Source organism: Artibeus jamaicensis, unplaced genomic scaffold (assembly GCF_021234435.1).
Source record: "Artibeus jamaicensis isolate MK-2021 breed Jamaican fruit bat unplaced genomic scaffold, CSHL_Jam_final scaffold_1964, whole genome shotgun sequence".
In the NCBI taxonomy this organism is placed as follows: domain Eukaryota; kingdom Metazoa; phylum Chordata; class Mammalia; order Chiroptera; family Phyllostomidae; genus Artibeus; species Artibeus jamaicensis.
This window is the reverse complement of record NW_026522030.1, coordinates 55,445,811-55,468,732: the sequence shown is the minus strand read 5'-3', so window position 1 is coordinate 55,468,732 and position 22,922 is coordinate 55,445,811. Positions and strand designations below refer to the sequence as shown.

At 40.9% G+C, this 22,922-nt stretch overlaps 1 protein-coding gene across 1 annotated transcript in view; it reads right to left on the bottom strand.

Moving 5' to 3' along the window:
* Positions 1-22,922, bottom strand: part of ADAMTSL1 (ADAMTS like 1) — a 948,619-nt gene that overhangs the window by 110,424 nt on the left and 815,273 nt on the right. Inside the window, exon 21 of the mRNA XM_053656510.1 lies at positions 14,744-14,871. Coding sequence (XP_053512485.1) covers positions 14,744-14,871 — 128 coding nt within the window. The remainder of the gene's footprint in view (positions 1-14,743; positions 14,872-22,922) is intronic.

The window sequence follows — 22,922 nt, the reverse complement described above, 5'->3', positions numbered from 1 at the left end:
GGAAGTCATAATTGTGTTGTTCCTTAGTTCTCAAGGTGTCCAGCCAGTCCACTTTCTCTTCCCACTCTTTAATTTTCATAAGTTTATTTTATACATATTAATAGTCCATGGATTTCAGTTGTATTTAGCAGGAGGAATAAAAAAAAGTATATCTATGCCATCTTCCTGGAAGTGGAAATTCTGTGTATGTTACATTTTAATAGGCCTTTATCAGCTGCAGATAGAAATCTAGTATTTCATGTACACAACCACATAATCCAATGAAAAATTCATTTATTGAGCACCTTGAGGAAATAAGGGTCCACATGAGATCATCTTTGTATACCTAAAGCTTAATATTTTTTGTGAGTCAAATGGATTTAATTTTGTTTCAGTCCTTTTACAGTCAGGACATTCTACAATGGTATTTGTTCTTCTGTGCCTTCATTAACTGTGAAGAAACCCACAGTTCAACAATGCCCTTTGGAGTCTTATAACTGCTTTTTATACTTTTTGTTTTCCCCATCATCTTTTTTCCTTTATTCCTGCTTGCATGGTTACATAGCCTCATAATTCAAAGCTGGCCCTCTTTTTTTCTCCCCTACTTTAAAAAAAAATGGTGAAAGCCTTTATCACCTCACAAAATGTCCTTTGAGAGGTGGAGAGCTCCAGGCCCACAGTGAGGCGACATGGCCTTAGGGATCCAGGTGCTTGCTGTGACTTGTCAGTGGTCCTAAGGCTCATCCTAAGGAGCATGGTTGCCAGAAGACTTCTGTGTGATCCAGCTTCCAGACTCGGGACACTAAAACTTTAACTCCTGGTGGTGTAGCTTGGGGTAGAGAGATTTCCCAGGGTACACTACAAGGAGTAGTGTAGCAACCGTAGCAATTTCTAAGTTGTAGTTATTTGTTTTATTTATTTGTTCTTGGGTTCTCCACTATGATTGCCTTAAGGGATGTAAAATGATTGGCACCTAATACAGAGTCAGAAGTACTAAGGTCATTATTAGAGATGATAGCCAAGTATTTCTAGATTTCCTTTCCTCTGGACGCAGAACTTTTTGGTTGAGTGGAGTGATCTGACTAAAAGCTTTGGCCAGTGAGTTTGCTGAGGAATGAATGGTTGCAAGTCTTCTGTATGAATTAGGAGGTGGGGTTATTTACTGTTTAGGGCCTGGAAAAGGAATTGGCCATATGAGAAAAGATAGAGGTGATAAATGGCAACTGTGGGAAATGTGATGGGCAGTGTATGTGAATATAAAGATGGATGGAAGAGTCTGTTTAATTGTACAATGGAGCACTGAATGTGCATTTGGTGGCCTTCCGAGGTTGATATTTTTCTGGATCTTTGACTTGGTACCTGAGAACTTGGCCATGGTCATTGGTTAGAACCTACTCATCTCTACTCATATGCCTTATCTTCATTTTTTCTAGGTTTGCAGTAAGCATTGGCTACTGGGATAACTCCCATATCCAGCATCTTGTGAGACTGGCTAAAGAAAAGGAGGCCCCTGGAGCCCTGGCCAGGTGGCTCAGTTGGCTGGAGCATTGTCCCATACACTGAAGGATTGTGGGTTCAATTCTCTGTCAGGGCCCATACCTAGGTTATAGGTTCCATTCCTAGTTGGGGTGCATACGAAAGGCAACTGATAGATTTTCTCTGTCTCTTTTTCTACCCCTCCCTCTGAAATCAATAAACGCATCCTCAGATGGTGATTAATAAAGAAGAAGAAGGCCCTTGAAATAAAGAGATGCAAGTGATTGTCTTTCTCCCTATATCTGCTTATCAGCTGAGCAGCCTGAAGGTTTAGGGATTCATTCTTAAAAAGAGTTTCTGTATGAATTCTGTCCAATAGTTTGTAAAAGTGCTTATTTCCCAACATCCTTACCAACACAGTGTATTATGAAACTTTTTATTTTTGATTAATTTACTTTTATTGTTATTTTTTCCCCTTTCACCTTTTAACTTGTCTTTAGGCACCGAGTATTAAACTCATTAGCACTATGTTTAAAGGAAGAAATTTGAGTAAGGTTTGGAGGAGCTCACCTGTGAACATATGCATTGGCTCTCTATCTCTGTTTTGACTGTTTTGTGGTCTTCCCCCTTATTTCACTTACATTCCATATACCTGAGGTTATGTGTGACTTTATGTGAAGATGAGTGGTTTTGCATTATGATGGTTTCTGAGAATAATACAGGGCAATAATGTGAGAATCCATCTGGAATGACAGTGAATTAATATCGACATGTTTACCTTACCTCTCTACCCATAAGAAGCTCCCCAGCTCTAACTCGTTACCTTCTATTAGACCCTAACACTAGCCAGTCTGTGTTGCTATAACCAAACTTGGCTGGACTGTAGCAGACCCTAACTGGCCTCCTTGCTTCTACTCTTCTTCCACCATGATCTCTTCTTGAGACAGACAGAATGATCTTTCTAAAACTGAATCAGATCATAGAATTTTTCTGCTTGAATTATCCAGAGCTTTTTCAGTGCAATTAGCCCACTGTCTCAAGCTCCTCTTCATGACCAAACATTCCCTACTTGCTCAGGCCCAGCTCTGTACCTCCCCGGAACCTTGAAGCCATATTCCCAGCCACCACTGTGCTTCAGCCACACTGGCCATCTGTCTCTTTTTCCAGAACATCAGCATGTTTGTCCTTGCTGTGCCCTTTCCCTGACACCATCCACCTGCAGACATCCACACAGCTCTGTTCCTTTGATTGTTCATGTGTCTGTGCAAATACCACCTCCTACAGGGGCTTTTCCTAACCACCCTGTCGAAAACATGCACCCTTTACTCCCTGCCAGTCATCGCCAATTTTATAAGCACCAGAACTATCAGAATTTACCTGATTTATTTGTGTGTTCTCTGCCTCCTGCCCCTTACCATGTAACCTCCATAAAAGCAGGGATCACACCTTTCTCCTTTACTTCTTTCTTCCTATCACCTGGTCATGGCACACAAGAGGTTCTTAATAAATATCCAGTTAATGCATATATGTGTGCATATGCTGTGCTCTGTGCATTATCTGATTTTTTTTCATAACAACTCTGAGAGGGAGACAATGACTTTTTGTCTTTTATACAGACAAGGCTCAGAAAGGCCCATGGTTTGTCCAAGGCCAGAGGGGGCAAACAAGTATAGGCCTGAACGAGACCCCAGAACTTTGACCTAAAGTCCGGTGCTTATAATTGAGGATCCCAAACCCATGTCTGTGGACGGGCCGCCTCAGGACTCCCAGGGCACTTGTTAAAAACATAATCTGTCCCGTTATAATATAATAGTTGCCTCGCAATGTAATAAAAACAATGGTGCCAATGGGGAGAAGCAGGTTAGGGACCAGAGGGTTTCAGGCTCACAATTACTGAGTTATATTTCCTATAGGAATTTTAATAATAAAGGTGGTTTTTATAGCTGCAAGTGTATAGCTATAAAATTCAAATGTCACTGAATTAAATCCAGCACTTAATTAATTACAATGAGCTTTAGCTGAAAAGTAATGGCCCCTTGTCCTGTCACTGGAGGGGCTGCTGTTAGCACAGGCTGCTTTATGTTCTGACCTTCACGGCCCATCGTCCAGACAAAGCACAGAGTTACCCAAGGATTTAGAACTCATCGAAATTTGTAATGGAAACAGTGTTTCATAATCAATCAACCCTCTCACATTTACTAGAAAAAGCTTGTGTGCATTATTGAGTCCCACTGTAGACCTATTAAAGCTGAATCTCGGTGGCACGGTGGCCACTGTAATCTCTGTTTTTAACAAGTTCCTGGGTGATTTCGATAAGCAGCCAGGCTTGAAAAATCAATGGATTGTATTGTTTTAGTTCTTCTTGACCTGATTCCTCTGATGCCTGGTGAGAGCTGAGGAGATTTCTTTTTCTAGTTCTGTCAGAAAATTTCAGTTTGGAACTCTCATTTAAAGGCCAACTAAAAATAACAACAACAAAAATAAGCCCATTTTAGATCACCTTTATAGTCACCTAATGAGTACTGCTGGGTAATGCCATGCCTGTGTTTGTGTTCAAGTGTAATCACATTAACTAGTATTACTTTAATAATGGAAGTTAACCAAAAAGAAAAAGTAGAGATGCAGAGAGGGAGTGAAGTGATAAATAGTATGTTTGTACTAAATAGTATGTTTGTACTAAGAGACTGCTAAACAAAGGTCTTGATATGCCCGACCAAAAAGGCTTTCTTTCACGTGCAACAAAACAGACACAAGTGCTGGTTGTGTGAGGCCGCGGTCACGGAGCCCCTGTGAGCAGCGCCTCCACCATCAGGTAGGTACGTGTCGCCGGCCCATTTCTGCAAACCAGCCTGAGGCCGCCCATTGAATTCACTTATGAAAATGGACAGGGTTTGTAGATTACTCTTTCAGGTAATTTGTAAATCTGTGTTATCATGGAATGAAAGCTATATGCAGATTATCCCTAATTTTACATCTGTATAAATTCAAGAAAAGCAAGGAAATGGAAAGAAAGGCAAGCTTTTCCATTTATCGGGCTTGATAGGAGGAATCAAACCTGTCCCAGAGAGTCAGGCCCGAAAATGGAAGTATTAAGAGAATCATTTTTGTTCGGTTTCTTCAGACCTCTTGGCTTTTGGATTCTGGTTCCAAAAGCAGCAACGTGGAACAGGACAAAACAGAGCCTCACTAGTAAGCAGGGATGACCCCGGACAAGGCGCAAACCTGAGATGTAGCTGAAACATGAGTCTCAGTTACCCAGTGATGTGAAGACATGTCATCTTGTGGTGGCCTTACGGCAGAGGCATCAAGTCCACCAGGGTGGTCCTGATCAGGCAGGGACGGACAAGCAGCCCCTGGAGCAGATGCACAGAGACACATTCCTGTGTATAGTCTGGGCTCTGGCTCACACCCCTCTCCCTTAAGCGTGACTCTGGGTAAACCCACGTCCAGTGGGACAACCTCTGAACCTACGTGCTTGTGCAATATCTTTGGCCCGGTGTGAAGGTGGCTGAGAGAGGAGACAGAGGAAACCAAAGGCTTGTTTTTTTCAGTGCAGCCAAGAACAGACAGCATTAGGAGTAACTTTTTCTTAGGGCCCAAGTCCAGGCCTCTGCTGACAGAAACTTTGTTTTCAACAGCATGGTGCCTTCCATTTTAGAAGCCATGCCAGAGACTGATTTGCTGTTAACCAAACCCTTTTCTTCTTCTTCCTGGGCCCACGGCTGGGGCGTTTCCCAGCCCCTTTGCTCAGGTGTGGGAATGGCACTGCATTCCTGCAGATGGAAAGTGTGCAGAAATGAAGTGTGCCGCTTGAGTTGAACCACGAAGACCTGCTGTGCAGTCATTTTAGGCTTTATGTGAGGAAGAAATTATCTATCATATTTTAGCCATCTTATACTTATGATTTTTCTTGTTACAGTAGTTACCCAGTGATAATTAATCGAGGTTTAATGAATATTTGATCATTTAGTGAAGGAATGAGTGAAATGGGTCTTCTTTTAATTCTCCTAACAAGTCACAAAGGTCCAGTGAAGTAGTTCTTCACTGTTCTTAGCCGTAAAAAATAAATCGAACCTAATCAACAAAAAAGCAGCGAGCAAAATAGAACTGGAGTCATGGAGATAAAGAACAAACTGACAGTGACGGGGCGGGGGAAGTGGGGTAGCAGGGGAAAGAAGGGGAAGGGTCGAGTCAAGGACAAAGACAACGGGGTGTGGGGGGAAGATGGAATGTGGCAGGTGGGGAGTAGGCAGGGCAGGGGAGAGTGATGGGGGAAAATGGCAACAATTTTAATTGAACAACAATAGAAAAATTTAAAAAAAGAATTGTATTTCAAAAACTTCAGGTTCCCACTGTTCAGCTGGAGGCAATCTAGGCCAGGAAGTGTGCATGTGTGCTCATCCCGCAGGAGGGCAAGGGGACTTGTCGGAGATGACCAGACACTGGGCAGTGGCAGACACAAGGACCGCAGCAGGCAGAGATGACTGAGAGCTCCAGAAAGAATCGATAAATGGCAAATTGGTTGAGGTTGTGACCCAAATGTCAATTCAAGAGAAAAGTGAATAAGATAGTGATAGTCATTAATTAACATATTTGACTATACAGCAACGAGGTGTTAGAAATTTCATAAACTTTCATAACCTAAAACTAAGCAATTTTATAAATCAAGATTTAATTGCATACATTGTACAAATTTATAAAATGGTATGAATCCAGATTTAGTCAATGGATAATGCTCTGTAATCAGTAAGAATATCAAAGCAATGCCTTAAGAAATGTTAGCCTCTGCTTATAATATAATTCATTAGGATAGGTCCCTCGTCCCTCACAAGGGCCACTGGAGTTAAACCTGTGAAAACTCCCTGAAAGGAGACTTTCACAAGGTCCCCTTCACGTCCACTGCCAGGTAAAGAATTTAAAACCTCACAAGTTTAAGGAACTATGATCATTGTAAACCTATGAAACACTTATCAACAATAACTACATCTTATACAACTGAGTCACTAATGATGGATACTGTTAATGTTCAGTTACATTTCTTGCTGGCCAGAAACTTTTCGGGATCTGGCTACGCGGAGATTTCAACAAGAGTGGCTTTGTTACAGATAATAGTCATATTAAAATGCATAATTTTTTAAAAGTCTGGTTCTCCTTCCAAATGCCTTTCCCATTTTGTAGCTCAGAAGTTTTAACTCCATCCTGTCCCGCTTGCTCTCTCACAAGGTCCCCTTCACGTCCACCGCCTGCCTCCTGAGTCAGCCTTGGCCTGTCAGTCAGCTGTGTGCACTCTGCGCTCTTTCTCCCCACTAGTCTATGGAGAACTTTTCCTCTCATTGGTTATTTTTCTGAAGATATTGCAAAAGCTGTGCTTTGCCATCTAGTCATCTATTCTCCCAAATATAAAGTAAGTGTATCTGCAAACGCTAAAGTTTTAGGTAAGGGGGGATGATGGCTGTGCGTCATGTGTCGTACGTAAGAGGTTGTAGAACTCAGGTTGCAGGAGACCCCATTGTGTGTCCGCATGAAACCCTCTATGTACAGTAAGGACACAGGTTTGTACTTCTGAATCTGCTTCTAAATTTTGCGACGAGGCAAATACTTTCCCTAGAATCTTACTTATTTTATTATTATAATAATCTTCCTTTTTTTAGTAATAGTAAAAATATTTTTCTCCTATCCAAATCATCACATGGTTTTTAGTTAGTGTAATCGAGTAAAATAGATTGGTAGTATACTTTGAGTAACACTGACTATATCTGGGAAATGAGAGGTAATATAGGAGCAGAGAATACAGAAAATGTAAGATTTAACCAGAGGCTATTTTTCCAGTTTATATTCACAGCACAGCCATGTAAAGCCTGAAAAGAATGATTAAAAATGTAACCTACTTGGGCCCACTTAAAAATGGAGAGATTAAAAAAACAGTGCGTGGGTGTGTTTGGGTTTCACTTACTTGGTCTATCAACATTAGATTTGCATTTTTCTTTGGCAACAGGCAGATGAAAATGAGCTGGCAGGGTGTGTGGTTCGCAGAATAATCACCCTCCAGAGAGGCCTACACCTCAGTCCCTGGAACCTGTGACTGCGTTGGATTATGTGGCAAAAGGGAATTAAGGTTGCAGATGAAATTTAGATAGCTAATGTGCTTCCTTTAACATAAAGAGATTATCCTAAATTATCTATGTGGGCCTAGTTTAATCACATAAGCTCTTTTTAAAAATAAAAAAAATTATTTCAAGCTCTTGAAATCAGAAGACAGAGACAGAAGAGTTTGTCAGGGAGGCAACCTGAGAAGGGCTCCACCCACCACTGACAGCTTTGAAGATGGAGGAAGAGGACCAAGAGCTCAGGAAAGCAGTCGTCTCTAGAAGCTGGGAATGACACTCAGGTACAGCCAGAAAGAAAACAGGGACCGTAGTTCTAGGTCACAAGGAGCTAAATTCTGCCTACAACCCCAATGAGTAGGAAAAGCATTCTCTTCTAGGGCTTTCAGAAAGGCATGCAGCCTGTTGACATCTTGATCTTTTCCTGGTGAGACTGTACCGGGCTTCTGACCCACAGAACTGAAAAATAATATATTTGTGTTAAGAATCTAAACTTTTGGTAATTTGTTATGGCAGCAATAAAAAACTAATGCACAGGCCATATGCCCTTTCTACATCACCAAAGTTGTCACTACAACAAAGAAGACATATACATGAGTAGTAAGCACAGGAAAAGATGTTTGACATCATTAGCCATTAAGGCAATATACTGTATTTTTTGAACTATAAGATGCACCCCACCCCCAATTTGGGAGGAATAATGGTTGTTAATGCTGCTGTTAAACATCGACATTTACATTGGTGAAATATTATGTTATTTATGTTGTTAAATATTTTACCACATTTTTTGCTTCAAAAATTTGTTTTCCTATTTTTGGCCTCTAAAACCTAGGTGTGTCTTATAGTCTGAAAAATACAGTAAATTAAAGTCACAATGAACTCTCACTTCATATCCCTGAGGATGGATAGGAAGAAAATGGCAACAAATGTTGGTGGAATACAGAGAAACTGGAACCCTCATATGTCCCTGGCAGAAAGCAAAACAGTGTGGCCACTTTGGAACGTAACTGGCAGTTTCTCAAAAGAGTTAAACATAAATGTGTCACATGACTCAGCAATTCCGCTTTTATGCATATATACCCAAGAGAAATAGAAAAACATATGTCCACATAATAATTTGCCCGTGGACATTCACAGCAGCATTATTCCTAACAGCCAAGAAGTGGAGACAACCTGCATGCCCATCAACTGATGAGTGATGAATATAATGGGGCGTATTCACACAATGAATTATTATTCCACCATAATCAGTAATGTAGCATATGTGCTATGCAGTGCAGATGAACCTTGAAACACATTGTGCGAAGTGAAAGAAAGCAATAACAAAGGCCCATGTATTACACGATGAACAGTCAGATCTATGGAGATGTAGTATATTAGTGGTAGCCTACCTATGGCTGGTGGAAGTGGGGGTGGGGTGGGGCGTGATGGCTAAGAAGTATGGATTTTATTTATGGGAAAATAAAAATGCTCTGAAATTAAGTATGGTGATGGATACACAATCTGCATGTACTTAAAGCCCTTGAATTGTATTCTTTAAATGGCTGAATTGTCATAGTGTGTGAACTATACCTCAAGATACCTCAATAAAGTTTTTTTGAATGATCACCTTAGGTTGTAGTGATTGGTATACAACTTAAAAAATCATGGAATTGCACTCTTAAATTGGTTAATTTTATGGTATGAAAATTATTCCTCAATAAAACAGAAAGAGTAGTTTTAATCTGATTTAATCTTTCCTTGATGATTCAGGGTCAACATTGTGAGTACTCATTAATTATTTTGCACAAAAATTGAGAAGGAATTGGGATTTCTTTGCCCTTGTGATTCGGGTTTTCAGTGCACCTGCAGTATTTATATTACAGGGCCATGCGTTAGTAGCATGGAGGTAGGTAGGGCTTAGACTGCCCTTCTCTGAACATTCCCAGGCTGCATGGCTTCCCTCTTCTCCATCCATTTTGTCAAGATAATTTTTGCCAATGGCACAGGTCAGTTTACTCAGGTTATCTCTTCTAATTATTCATTTGAAGTCGATTATTTTTCAAGAGACTAAGGCAGCAAGTGGTGCTGTCACAACTTCTTTTGCATGTTCTGCTGCAGAGTTTTGGACAAGAGACCCTGCACCTCACACAGCTGTGTGGTGCCACAGCCTCTCTTAGAAGCAATTAACTGAGGATGTGGAATATCCCACTTGCTCTCCAACCACCCAAGTTTCCCTCATTCTATCGGATGGCTGTGGGATTTGCTCTTTCAGAATTTGAGATGAGTTAGCTTGGACCATTTGTTTTTCCTGTTTGTTTCCAGTCTACTGGGAAATAGAGCAAGTTGGACCTTCTTGCTATAATTTTATCCATTTAATCTAACTTCTGTAACAGCCAAGAGTCCTTAGTGGGCATGCTACACATGTGTACATATTGAGGAAAACTTAAGGGCCTTGGTACTCAGTATTCTATCAGATAATAAGGTCCCTTGATGGCAGCTTGAATCAGTCAATGGCCATTAATTACCCTGTTATTCAGAGTGCCATTAGGAACACAGCCAAACCTGTCTGTCTTTGCCTATGATCTACTGCCCTGGAGTAAACCTTCCCCTGTCAGCCTCTGCCACCGATGACAAGGCCCTCTCTGAGCCAAATGCTCTGTGAAGCCAAACCTTCCTTGGTTAACAGAATTGCTGGAAGAAAAAAATTCAGAAATGCCAATTTGAAATGACTTACATTATAAATAGCTTATGAACCTGCTTGTCTTTTATTGCAGCTAATAAATCATAGTGGGAAAGGGAAAGGGAAAAAAAGAATTTCAAAAACAACTACCATTTATTTTTATTTTCCCAGAGAGGTTTCTGTGATCTCTTTATTAGACACAATATGTGTCAGCTATTCGACTCATAAAAAACCAGAAAAACATGCCAGGAAAGGAGAAATATTTTCTGTTTCTCCCTTCCCATGAAAACTCTGAATGAGCTCATCTGTGTTCTCTCCTTTCAATGGAAGAGATGCGCATCCCTCAGCCCTCATCTTCTCATTTTCCACTGATGATGTCAGGCAGGCCTTATAGTATCTCTTTTGTGATCTTATAAAATCAATGACAACCGCAAATGTTTCCCTTCTGGCCATGACTTCATCAGTGGTCCACACCTGGACAGGTCTCATCTGCATTGGTAAGTAGAGCTAAACTCCACTGATCCAGACTGAAGCAATTTACTGGGAAACTACTGCTTTCCTTCAAAATGCTGCCCACACCATTCAGATCTGGAAGATTTCTGAGCAACCTGGTCAAGTGCTGAATCGGACTAGTCAAGGTGGCTCTCCCATCTTTGTACCCATCTGTGTGTGCATCAGAAGCTCTCCTCTACTGAGTGCTGTTCTTGCCTGGATGCAGAGTAATCACTACTTCAAAATGTTAGAAGGTGACGTTTTGGTGATATTCTTATACTCCCCCCTCTACTGAACTGTATGTTACTCTCATCTACATCCTGAGCAGTGAAACAGGTACCCAATTAAGTCAAGTTGGGACAGAAAGGAATTTTGTGCCACTGGGTCTACATGGCCATGAGTTCTGGGAACCAGGGAGGTGGAAAGGGAAATACTGGCCATCTCCACACTGAGAGACACTTGCTAAGTGACACTCGCCAAGTACTCTCGAAGCTCTGTGACTTAAAAGATAAAATTAATACATAATGGATAAGTTTGGGGAGAAGCAAACGGCACAAAAGACAAAATTTTACAGGCCCCAAGAGAGCAGAGAAAGGAAGGCTCAACTATAGCGGTATAGCTAAAACTAAACGTGTTTACATGTTTAAATATCGTACAAATTGAAGACAGAGTAGCAATAGACCCACAATGCATCTGAGAGACAGACATGGCAAAACTCACTCAATTCAGAAGATGAGGCAATTTGATGGGAGGGGTCTAGCTGTGGACCGGGGAGAGTTCATCAGGTCTCCCTTCCTGTGGTCCATGTGACATATGCTTTGTCACTAGTGACCTCCCTTGCTGTAACCAATTTTCAGATGACTAATTCAGTCTTTCCAGTTGACACGGAGACCTGGAAACATCGAGACACAGAGAGGTGCCCTACAAAGGGTTTGTGAACATTCTGGTCTCTGAAAAAGAATCTTCCTCACTGTAAAATTATTTTGGCTTTGTTTTGTGCATTATTCTCACAATAATAGTAGCTGATAAATATGCATTCAGTGCTTGTTATACGCCCCACACAATTATAAGCATTTTGCATGATGAATGTATTTAATCTCTACAAGAACCCTCTGAGTCAAGCGCTATTATCGTCACCATTTTACGAATAAAGGAGCTGAGTCAGAGTATAAAGAAGTTGCTCAGAGTCATATACCTGGGAAGTGACAGAGCCAGGATTCAAATCCAGAGCACAGGCTCCAGAGCCTGCAGGTTTAACTGCCATGCTTTGCCTGTGCTTGGGAATTATTATAGCAAATTTTCCTGCATCTGGGCAACTCAGGTGTATTGGCAAGACCGAAGCCCATACATTCCTAATGAAATCATGGGAGCACTTGAGCACATCGAGCCTCAAAGCATTTTTCCCCTTTTGGCCTATATTTACACTGAACTGAAGGTAAAAATCTCTGCAATATCTTTAAAAGCACAGAAGCACTGAGATTTACCATAAGGAATTGATTGTAAGTGAGCAGAATCAGCTCCTAAGTTCATACTTGAAAAATTTCAGTGTGAAGACTTATAGTGAAAAATACATGGAAGTAAAGTTGGGCTAATGTTTTACACATTTTAGAATTGCTTTCAGGATGTGTTTCATTTTAGAAAAGCTAGAGAAAAGACAGAAAACATTTATTGAGTGTGAACTATGTGCCTGGCATTGGGCTAAGTGCTTTTTCATGAATGCAATCTTCCTTGACCTCACAACGATCCATTAAAATATTATTAATTTCATTCTTATAGACAAGAACAAAGACTCAGTGAGGTTTTACACTTTGTTTGTGATTACACAGCTATAAGCAGGATAATTGGTAAGCAAATTTAGTAATGCCCAATTCCTCAATCCACACCCCTGATTTAGGTTACACCTTATACAGTGCCATGCAGGATCTTGATGTAGGCATTTGAAGGAAGTTCTAACCTCTGGATTCTAGGTAGTGATGAACGCATCTATTGCTTTCACTAACCTCTAAACATTATGGAGCACAAAACTCATGCCTCACTTATTGCTATGTCTCAACAATACTTGGCAAAGGGTAAGCTCGGAACAGTAGCTAGTGAGTACCCTAATACTGTGAATGTGGACATTGACACAGGGATAGATGATAACTCCAGGTAAATACACAAATACAATCTTAAGGCAATGAATACATTTGAGCCTAAATTTTTAGAGGGATTGTTTGGCAGATATGTCAGTGGACCTGAACAAACCCTACCACTGAAGCATGGGACAAAGCTCCTTAAGCCCTGGGTGTGGTATTTTGTGATCTACCTCAGCAGGCAGCCCCTCTCCCCCCCTTCCCCGGTGCCTCTCTGGCTGCTGTCTCTCTTTCCTGGCTTTGAACCTTTTGGCAGCCTCCAATAGCTCTCTTCAAAGAGCCGAAGACAAGCCTGATATTTCAATTGCTTTGCTTAATTCCAGACAGGTTTCCATTAATCATATTAAATTCAGGTGAACAAAGGGTATTTAGTTTGTGACAGAGCTGAATGGTATCTGGATAAATATAAACAAGAGACTTAATCCTGTAAGAGCCACTATTTGCCCGGAACTGGAGAAATGTCAGCACTGTCCTTGCTAAGGGAGGTTGGAGGGTGGAAGGCAGAAGAGAGTTAACAATACCGGTGCTGAGCATCTGGACTCTGTATTAAAGAGGGGAATAAAGCTTATGACTGGAATACATTAGGAGAAAAGCAAATGTTCTATTCACAAAAAATAGGCATTAATAATATCAGTCTTTAATCCACCCCAGGGCTCCTTAGCTTGCCTTATTCATTGTTGACTTTCATCCTCTCTGTAAAGCCTCCTGCTAAAGGGCCCTTCTCAGATCAGCTTTAGGTCACAAGGGCATAAATACAGTTGCTAAACAGATATGCAAGGGAGTAGCATGTGTGACTGGAAGACAATGTGACAACATAATCCCAGCATGGACTGATGAGGTCAGTGTGGGGTGATGTTGGCTTTTCTAGCATCTACTGAATCATCTGATGGGAGTAACAATTGAATAAATACAAACACATGCAACATACCCACACAAAGCTGCTTGGTCTGGATCTGAGGGAAAGGATCCTATTTTGGTAGGATCAGTGGGGAAATGGAGGGAACAATGAGCTGGGAGTTAGTGGACCTTAGTTTGCTTCTTCTCTTCACCACTAGCTGAGCAGCTGTGTGACATCAGGATGACTGAGCTCTGAGAAATAAGGGCACTGGTCCAACTGGCATGTATCTAAGGTCTCTTTTTAATTTCAAAGGCAAGGATTTGTAAGAGAGGTTTTATAAAAGCACTCTACTACAAGACCATGACCTTGGAATACATTGTAATCCGAATTTTAATTTTTTAAAGTCATCAATGTTTTACATAACACCAATGGGTAAAGGCAAAGCATTGGCAGGTGCACTAGAGCAAGAAGTTGAAGTAAAACAGAATCAGAGAGAACACTCTGTGGCTTCAAAACATGACCGCAGAATTCCAATTCCCTGTAGGTGTTTAAGTCTTTTCTGCAATGAGTGTAACAAGGAGAAATGACAGGGCCCCAAAGGAGCATTCAATAACCTTAGGTCATGATTATGTTTCCCAACATGCTACTTGTACATGTCTCCTTTTCTCATGTTCTTGCTGTCTGAAGTATTTCCCCAATCTCTGCTTATCAAAATGCCACTCATCCCAACTCTAAGATCTCCCAGATGGAATAAAATGTCCTTGCACACCTTTTGGTTATCACTTAGAGCATCATTCTACCTCATACTACACATCATCTCCATTTAATTATGAGGTCAGTGTGGGGTGATGTTGGCTTTTCTAGCATCTACTGAATCATCTGATGGGAGTAACAATTGAATAAATACAAACACATGCAACATAAACTTACAGTTTATAAGCTTCCTTAAGGTAGGGTATGGATCTCATTTATCAGTGTGTTCCTGGGCCTGCTTGGCACATTGTAGACATCTACCCAATGATGGTCTCTAAATGGAAATGAACAGGGCTTTTCATGTTACCTGCTAATGTGACAGCAATGGAGACAGAGTCATATCCCAAGGCATTTGTGGCGTTACAAGTGTAGAAACCCACATCGGCTTCCACTGGTGCCAGTATCTGTAAGGAATCATCTGGTTGTAGAAGAATCCTGGAACAACAGAACAAAACTTTCGGTCAGGTCAGTTGAGTCCTTTTTGTCAATCAATGTTGGTCAAGCAGGAAGAAGCCCAAGGGATATTCAGAATCCTGTTTTAACAACAGGGACAAACCAGCCACAATGTCACTCAGGAACCCAAACTCTCTTGCCACTGTGCTTGGTGTGATTCTGGTAGCAACCTCAGGTAAGGAGGTTTTTGACTGCTTACACTGCTTGTTGATTACTTGACCTAAATGCTACCAGTTGGAGCAGACAGCCTAAGTGCACTGAATACATAGAACACATACTTCAGGGGTGAGAGTGGGGCAGGGTGAATGGTACAGATGGATCTGGGGAAATCCTTATGAAGGGAGAAACGAGTTATAAAGGAGGAATGGGACTTGGTTGTGTAGGGGAAAGTAAGCAGAGCTTTCAGATATGAAGAGGCGTGGAGGAGGGAAGAGAATAAACCAGAAATCAATATCAATAAGAGAATCTTGATGCACATATTTGAAGGCAATTGTATGTGTACTTACCTCTCAATCCCAGGTAGTCATATGTACATCTACTGTCCTCATTATTCTATAAACATTATGGGGCACAAAACTCAGTTCTTATTTATTATTGTAGTTTCTACCATACTTGGCAGGGGGCCCCTGTGCAGGGAAGGTACCCAATAGAATGAAGGCAAGGCCTACCCTTTAGGGTCACGTAAAGACTATTCTAGAATAATCACTAGTTCAGATACTTTGCTTTACTTGAAAAGAATGATAAGAATAGAATTGTGGGTGCCTACACAAAGAACTTCAAAACCGACTGCAAACTCAGTTTATTGTATTTTCTTCTCTCAATTTAGGCCACTTATAAGAACATGCTACATCATGGCAGCAGGCAGATTAATGACTAAGGATGACTTGAAGCTGATGTCTTGGTGACTTGGTGAGGCTGATAATAACTGGAATGTGTTTGTGGAATCCAGGTGAGAATCCAGGAGGGCAATGGGGGAGGAGAGTGGGAAGCTCAGAGATTCAGTGTTCAGACTTGGAGGGGTTTTAGGTGGGAAAATCATTCAACAGCAAAGAAATGGTTTAGAGTTGGTTTTTGGATTCTTATAGTCAGTCACTTCTCTCTTTGTGATTATTTCCAACTTGGTAGTTTCAAAAGGCCCAAAGATCTAGTCCCTTCATGTCATATTAATATCCATTCTCAGAAGACAAGCAGGTAGCAGGGGTTATTTTTCAGGAAAGGGGAAAAACCCATAAAAATGTCAGGAGAACTCACAAGACTTGGTGATGAAATTAAAACTAGAGGTGAGCTCTTTTGCCTTAGCAACACATTCTTCCCACTATACAATTCTTTTCTTTCTTCACTATTTCTTTAGACTCTATGGCCTTTGCAGTTCAGCACAGCCTCTAGTCAGCTCTTAATTATTCTGAGGTGGGTGAGGAGTCTGGCAATGAATCAGGCCCTCTGAACACTGCTTTTGGCCTTGGGCCTACTGCATCGCTTATTCTTTTTTTTTAGAATGTATGAAATATTTTAATTCATTGCTTATTCTTACCTCCTGTCAGAGGAAAGGCAGGAAAAAAATGAAAGGCTTACACCAATTAATCTTTAATCTAGTTACATATGGGCAGTTGTAATAAAAAAAATGAGGAAGGAAATAGAAAACTGTAGCCAAAGGGAAGTTTCTGGATGGTTTGTGTTTGATTCAGTGCCATTCCAGACCATCACTGCTATTTCTGGGGACAAACTTTTGTGTCATTAAACCAGAGCTGAAACTTAGTGAGGGATGACAGAGGGGCTGTGAGAGATTGTGACAGAACTTGTCCATTCATTCAATCATTCATCCATCAGATATTGGGTGTTTTCTCTCAAAGTCAAACAACTACATGTTAGTTTGTTAGTTTACTTCAAAGAAATAAAAAAGAAAGACGGCTATATAATTTACTTATTTTTGGTAAGCCATACGATAATTAAGTAATAATATTACTGTTTTCTAAAGGAATCTTAATAGATATAATAATCATTACCAAATCTCTGCAGATATATAGGCTGTTTTAGATTTGAAAAAGTACAAATTGACTTTATGGTTTAAATCTTTATGGTATCCTAGGATCATGTATGTCTCCATAACAATTTCCAAATAAAAATAAGGAAAGCAGGCTTAATCAGATTTCAGTGGAACTGCCTGGGTTGAAATGGTTCAGTTGGTTGGGGTGTCCTCGTGTAGACCAAAAGGTCACAGGTTTGATTCCTGGTCAGGGCACATACCCAGGTTGTGGGTTCCATGCTTGGCTGTGGTGCATACAAGAAGGCAACCAATCAATGTTTTTTTCTTCTCTCTCTCCCTTTTTCTCTATCTAAAAACAATAAAAAGTGTACTTGGGGAGAGGATAAAAAATTCAATTTCCATAGAACTAACCACTCAGAACGATTGAACTTAGTTGATCATTTTTCAGTTTACCACACTAAAAAGGCATGGATTAAACTTTGCTAAGTTCTAAAGCCCACTGGGACAGGTGCCTCCCTAAAACTGGCATTCTTTCTCTCTTCTCTACACAAAGATTTCTTGAATTAAACATTCAGAGCAGGAGGCTAGAAGACAGGTCTACTGAACTTTACTTTGGTCCTGCTATGATTTAAGTAATCACCATTAGTAAATCCCTTCACCTTCCTGAATTTCAGCTTATCAACTTCTAAAACTGAGTTGAAGTATGTTTGCCTACCCAGCAGAGGGAACTCTAAAAATGAGGTTGATAAGGTACTTCTAGACCATCTTTTGGTATTTCAATGACCTATTGATAATGTTGGGCACTCTGAATGGACAACTAAATGTGAGGAAGTGGGGAGAGGGAATGAGAAGATGATGAGGAAGGAAGCAAGAGGAGCACATGATATTGGCCGATTTTCCTCCAGACAACTTATTAGATCTTCATATTCAGATCATTTTTTTCCCCACAGAATTACTGTACTTGCCTGATCTCATGCAGAGGATGTAAACCCCAATTCCCCACTGGGCTTGAACCAACTATTTCTTTAGGTGGGCATTAGCTTTTGTGGCTACATGAATTTCTCCAGACACTGGTGCTACTGAGTGAGCCACAGTGATTTCTGCCTGTCTAAAGCCTGGAGAAAGATGCTCACAAAGTTGGTGAAGAGCTGGGAGGAGATCCACCATACTAGGTAGAAAGCCATTAGGGTCTGAATTAGGATGGGAATAGCAGAAATGGAATGGAACCTGGATTTTGAGAACCAGCATTTATATATTCTTTTATCCCATAAACCGTCTATACAAAGATAAAATTGCTCAAATATCTGCCTTCATAAAAAAAGTTTTAAAAATTGTCTTAAGACAAAATCTAAATTTGTCATGCATTGTATGTACTTATAAATTATTTGCATTCATAAAATTGAACTCGTTAGCTCAAGAGCCCATAGTTATTTGACGGCAGGGTCAGGATTTGAAATAGGGTTTCTTGAGCCAGCACTTTCCTCCAACCTATCATGTCTTTAATATGCCCGTGAACTTGGTAGAAGGGGTTTGGAAGCTGCCGCTTGTGGGACCCATAGTTCTGGGGAGGGTATCCAAGCAGGGCTTCCTAGGAAACATGACAAGCCAAAGAAAAGGGTTTGCCAGGGAGACTGAAGTTTGCCACAGGCTCTCTATCTAGCCTGGCAACTAGGGAGAGGGGTTCCTGGTAAAACAAAACAAAAAACATTTCCTTTGTACTTCAGGTACCTACACTCTTAATTTAACTTAATTTTTTGTTAGTAGCTGACTTCTGTCAACTTGTATTTAGGTTTCAAGTTTGACAGGACTGTTTTAGAATGCACACAGGCACAGAAACATAGTGTTGCTTTCCAAGCAAAACCATAAAGATTTCTCTGGGGTGTTTTTGGAATTTAAGGAATCAGAGGACTGGGGGGCATGAAATGGGACATAATTAAAACCTACACAGCAAATGGTACTGGACTCATATTAGGTATATTAATACTCTCCACTTTCCTCTCATATCCACGCCACACTTTCCTTTTGGTTTACTGAGCTAAAACTTCACGCTTAATTTCTTTCTTTGGTCATACTTTTCACCTGAAAATAAAGGAGAAGTTTTGCTTTTCTGGTGGCTTTTACTTGTAGGCTTCTAAGCCTGTTTTCTCAAGGACTCTACCAATTAAGTAAAGAACAGTTGAGAGAATATAAAGAATTGTTTTAGTTACATAAGTAAAGCTCTCATCATCCATGTGAGTAGAATATGGACAAAGTGTTTATGGTCCAGTACTACCAGGTACAAACTTCTTGAGATAAAGTTATCTCTTCTGCACTTGCAATGTGCAATGAGAAAGTACTCTTATTTGAAAATAAGGCAGCGCTGGGTGTAAGTTTCTAGCAATTACATGAGTGGGGTGCATCATGATGCCTTGTGAGTCCTTGGCTCAGTTGTGAACATCACTGTCTTACGCAGGCCCACCTCTCAAAGTGACCTCCACAACCAACCGTGGGAGCTGCCATGGAGGGGAAGCCGCCTGATGTCACTCAAGAGACATGAGTCATGGGGAGCCTTGGGCGAGCCTTTCAACCCTGTGAGCCTCTACGTCCCTTCTGCAAATTTAGGATAATACTGACCTTAGAGAGTTCTTATGAAATCAAATAAAGGAGTATATTGACCCATTCTCACTATTTTCTAAGTAAAAAGGCTTAAATGTCAAATGCATCTAAAAATTAATATATATCTATTTTTAACGGTACACATGGTAGTGACCTTTGTTACCATCTTGGAACTCCTTGAAATTTCCAGTTGTCAGGAATTTTCAAGCTCTGGACACAGAAATATCCATCTGCTACATAAGTGGGGATGTTGTACCACTACAGGCCTCTGATCCTAACAGGCAAGCATTCTTACATGCATTTTAGGCCTCAACACAGGATTGGAAGCCAGAAATCACAGATATACCCTTTTTTCCTTTAACAGTATCTTCCTCATCTGTTAAAACTTACTTACTTGTCCCACATCCCCACACAAACTTCTTTCTCTAGTTAACATGGCCTTGTTGACTCTTCTTGTCATTACTCTGGGGCAGAATTCATGTTCTTACTCCTCCTGTCTATCCTTCCAAATTTTCCCCATCCCTTCGGAATGAATTCAAATTCTCCTTCTTGGGTGACCACAGTCCAGAAGAGTCCCTCCCATTTCCGATCTGGCAGAGTTGTTCTGAGTTGTACTACAAAGCCCTTCTCATTCTACAATGTCTCATTTCTTCAGTTAGGTTGTAAACTAAATGCTTAAGGGACTGGAATTCTTTTACTTCTTTCTTTTTTTAAAAATATATTTTATTGATTATACCATTACAGTTGTTCTATTTCCCCCCTTCATTCCCCTCTACCCTGTACACCCCTTCCCCCACCATTCTCCCCTCTTTAGTTTGTGACCACGTGTCTCAAGTTCTTTAGATTCTATATTTCCCATACTATTCTTGCCCTCCCCCCTATCTATTTTATTTTATACCTACCATCTATGCTACTTATTTTCTGTACCTTCTCCCCCCTTCTCCTCCTCCCACTCCCCTGTTGCTAACCCTCCAGGTGATCTTCATTTCTATGGTTCTGCTCCTGATCTAGCTGTCCTCTTAGTTTGCTTTTGTTTTAGGTGTGGTTGTTGTTAACTGTGAGTTTGCTGTCCTTTCACTGTTCATCTTTTTTATCCTCTTTTTCTTAGGTAAGTCCCTTTAACATTTCATATAATAAGGACTTGGTGATGATGTACTCCTTGAATTTGATCTTATCTGAGAAGCACTTTATCTGTCCTTCCATTCTAAATGAAAGCTTTGCTGGATAGATCAGTCTTGGATGTAGGTCTTTGGATTTCATGACTTGGAATACCTCTTTCCAGCCCCTTCTTGCCTGGAAGGTCTCTTTTGAGAAATCCGCTGACAGTCTGATGGGAACTCCTTTGTAGGTGACTGTCCCCTTAGCTCTTGCTGCTTCTAGAATTCTCTCCTTCATTTTAATCTTGGCTAATGTAATTATGATGTGCCTTGGTGTGTTCCTTCTTGGGTCTGACTTCTTTGGGACTCTCTGAGCTTCTTGGATTTCCTGGAAGTCTATTTCCTTTGCCAGATTGGGGTAATTCTCCTTTATTATTTGTTCAAATAAGTTATTTACTCGTGGCTGTTCCTCTTCCCCTCTGGTACCCCTGTAATTCTGATGTTGGAATGTTTAAAGATGTCCTGGAGGTTCCTAAGCCTCTCCTCATTTTTTTTCATTCTTGTTTTTCCATCATTTTCTGTTTGGTCATTTTTTTCCTCTTTTTGGTCCACTCCTTTGATTTGAGTTCCAGTTTCCTTTCCATTACTATTTATTGGTTTCCTGTGCATTTCCATTCATTTCAATTAGTTTAGCCTTCATATGTTCCTCTAATTTGTGACTATAATCAACCAGTTCTGTGAGCATCCTGATCACCAGTGTTTTGAACTGTGTATCTGAAAATTTGGCTATTTCTTCGTTGCTTAGATTTATCAGCTCTGGGGCTCTAAGTTCTTCTTGAGCCATGTTTTGATCTGTTCATGCCTGTTAGGTATGAGGAGCAGAGCCTTAGTTGTTCACCAGGGCAGGGCCACCCAGGTCACTGGTTTGTGACGCTGTAGGTGGGGGTGGGGTCAGAGAGGGACAATGGTGGTCCCATCTGCCGCTTCCTGCCACTGGGGCCTGCATGGTCTGTCTCACCACTTCACTCCTTCACCGGTTTATCCGTGCTCGAATGTGTGACCATGGTCAGCCCTCAGTGAGTCAGCCCTCAGTGAGTCCGCCCACTTCTCCATACCTGGGATCCGCCCATGGCTGCTGATGCACCTGGGTCATGCACCCGGGTTGGTCTGGTGGATCTTTCCTGCCCAACCCCACTCTGCTGCTGGCTCTGCCCCTCCTACTAGTTTGGCTAAAGGGTTTGTTGTTGAACTTCCGTGAAGTTCAATTTTCTGTGGTTTTGGCTGCATTTTTGTTGCTAAAACTTTGTTGTTTTTAAACTTGGTTGTGGGAGGAGGCACAGCGTCTCCACCTACACCTCCATTTTGGTGGAAGTCCTTTTACTTCTTTCATATTCCCCTTTTCAGTATTCAGCAAAATGCTGGCATGCTGAATAAATTCTACATGAACACTTGTTCAGTTACCTTCAGAATAACAGAACTGAAAATAATCATGCTGACAATGTAGCACAGTGGTTAACAGCCCAGACTGAAGAGCATGCGGCTGATTTCCGGCCCTAGCTGCAACACTTTGTAGCTGGGCATGTACTATATTTTGCCATGTAGAATGCACAGTTTTTGGCCCAAATTTTTGAGGGAAAAATAAGGATGTGCATTATACATGGGTAGTACTAATTCTGTATCAATATAAATGTTTTAAATTCTTTTATTTATGCTTATGTGTTAAAAATGTAACTCTAGAAAGCAATGATGATATCCATATGTTCAAAAATAAGTGCTAAAATTCCTTTACAATACAAAAACAAGTATGTAAATATAAATAAATAGAAATTGAGTTACAAAGTTAAAATGTGAGATTTTTTTTTTCCTGAAAGTTCAGGCCAATAACGTGGGTGAGCATTGTTCATGGCAAAATATGGTAATTTATGTAGGTTCTCGGTCACACGGTTTCCCCATTTATAGAAGGTGAAAAATTATAGTACCTTTCTAGGGTTGTTGGGAATGTTCTGCATGAGCTCAGGTACTCTAAGAACATAGAAAAGTGCCTGAGCTGTGGTAAAAAACTGTGCAGGTGCAGGTTGTTGATGGCACCGTCAGCACTGTCATTCACTCTTCATGTCTGAGCCTATCTATTCTGCATGTTGTGAGACATTGTTTTGACGTAGGTGATAACTGAGAATTGTAGGGGTTTCAAGGAAGGAAGCCAATCATGGGTATGGGGAGGGAGCAAGGGGTCTGCTGTGTGAGGAAGCGGGGAGTGAGCAATGCACATCCCTCCCCCCAGCACTGGGAGTGATAAAGGGGGCAGAGGGCTGTGGCCACGATGCTCACTGACTGGCTTCTACTCTTGACTCAGGAAT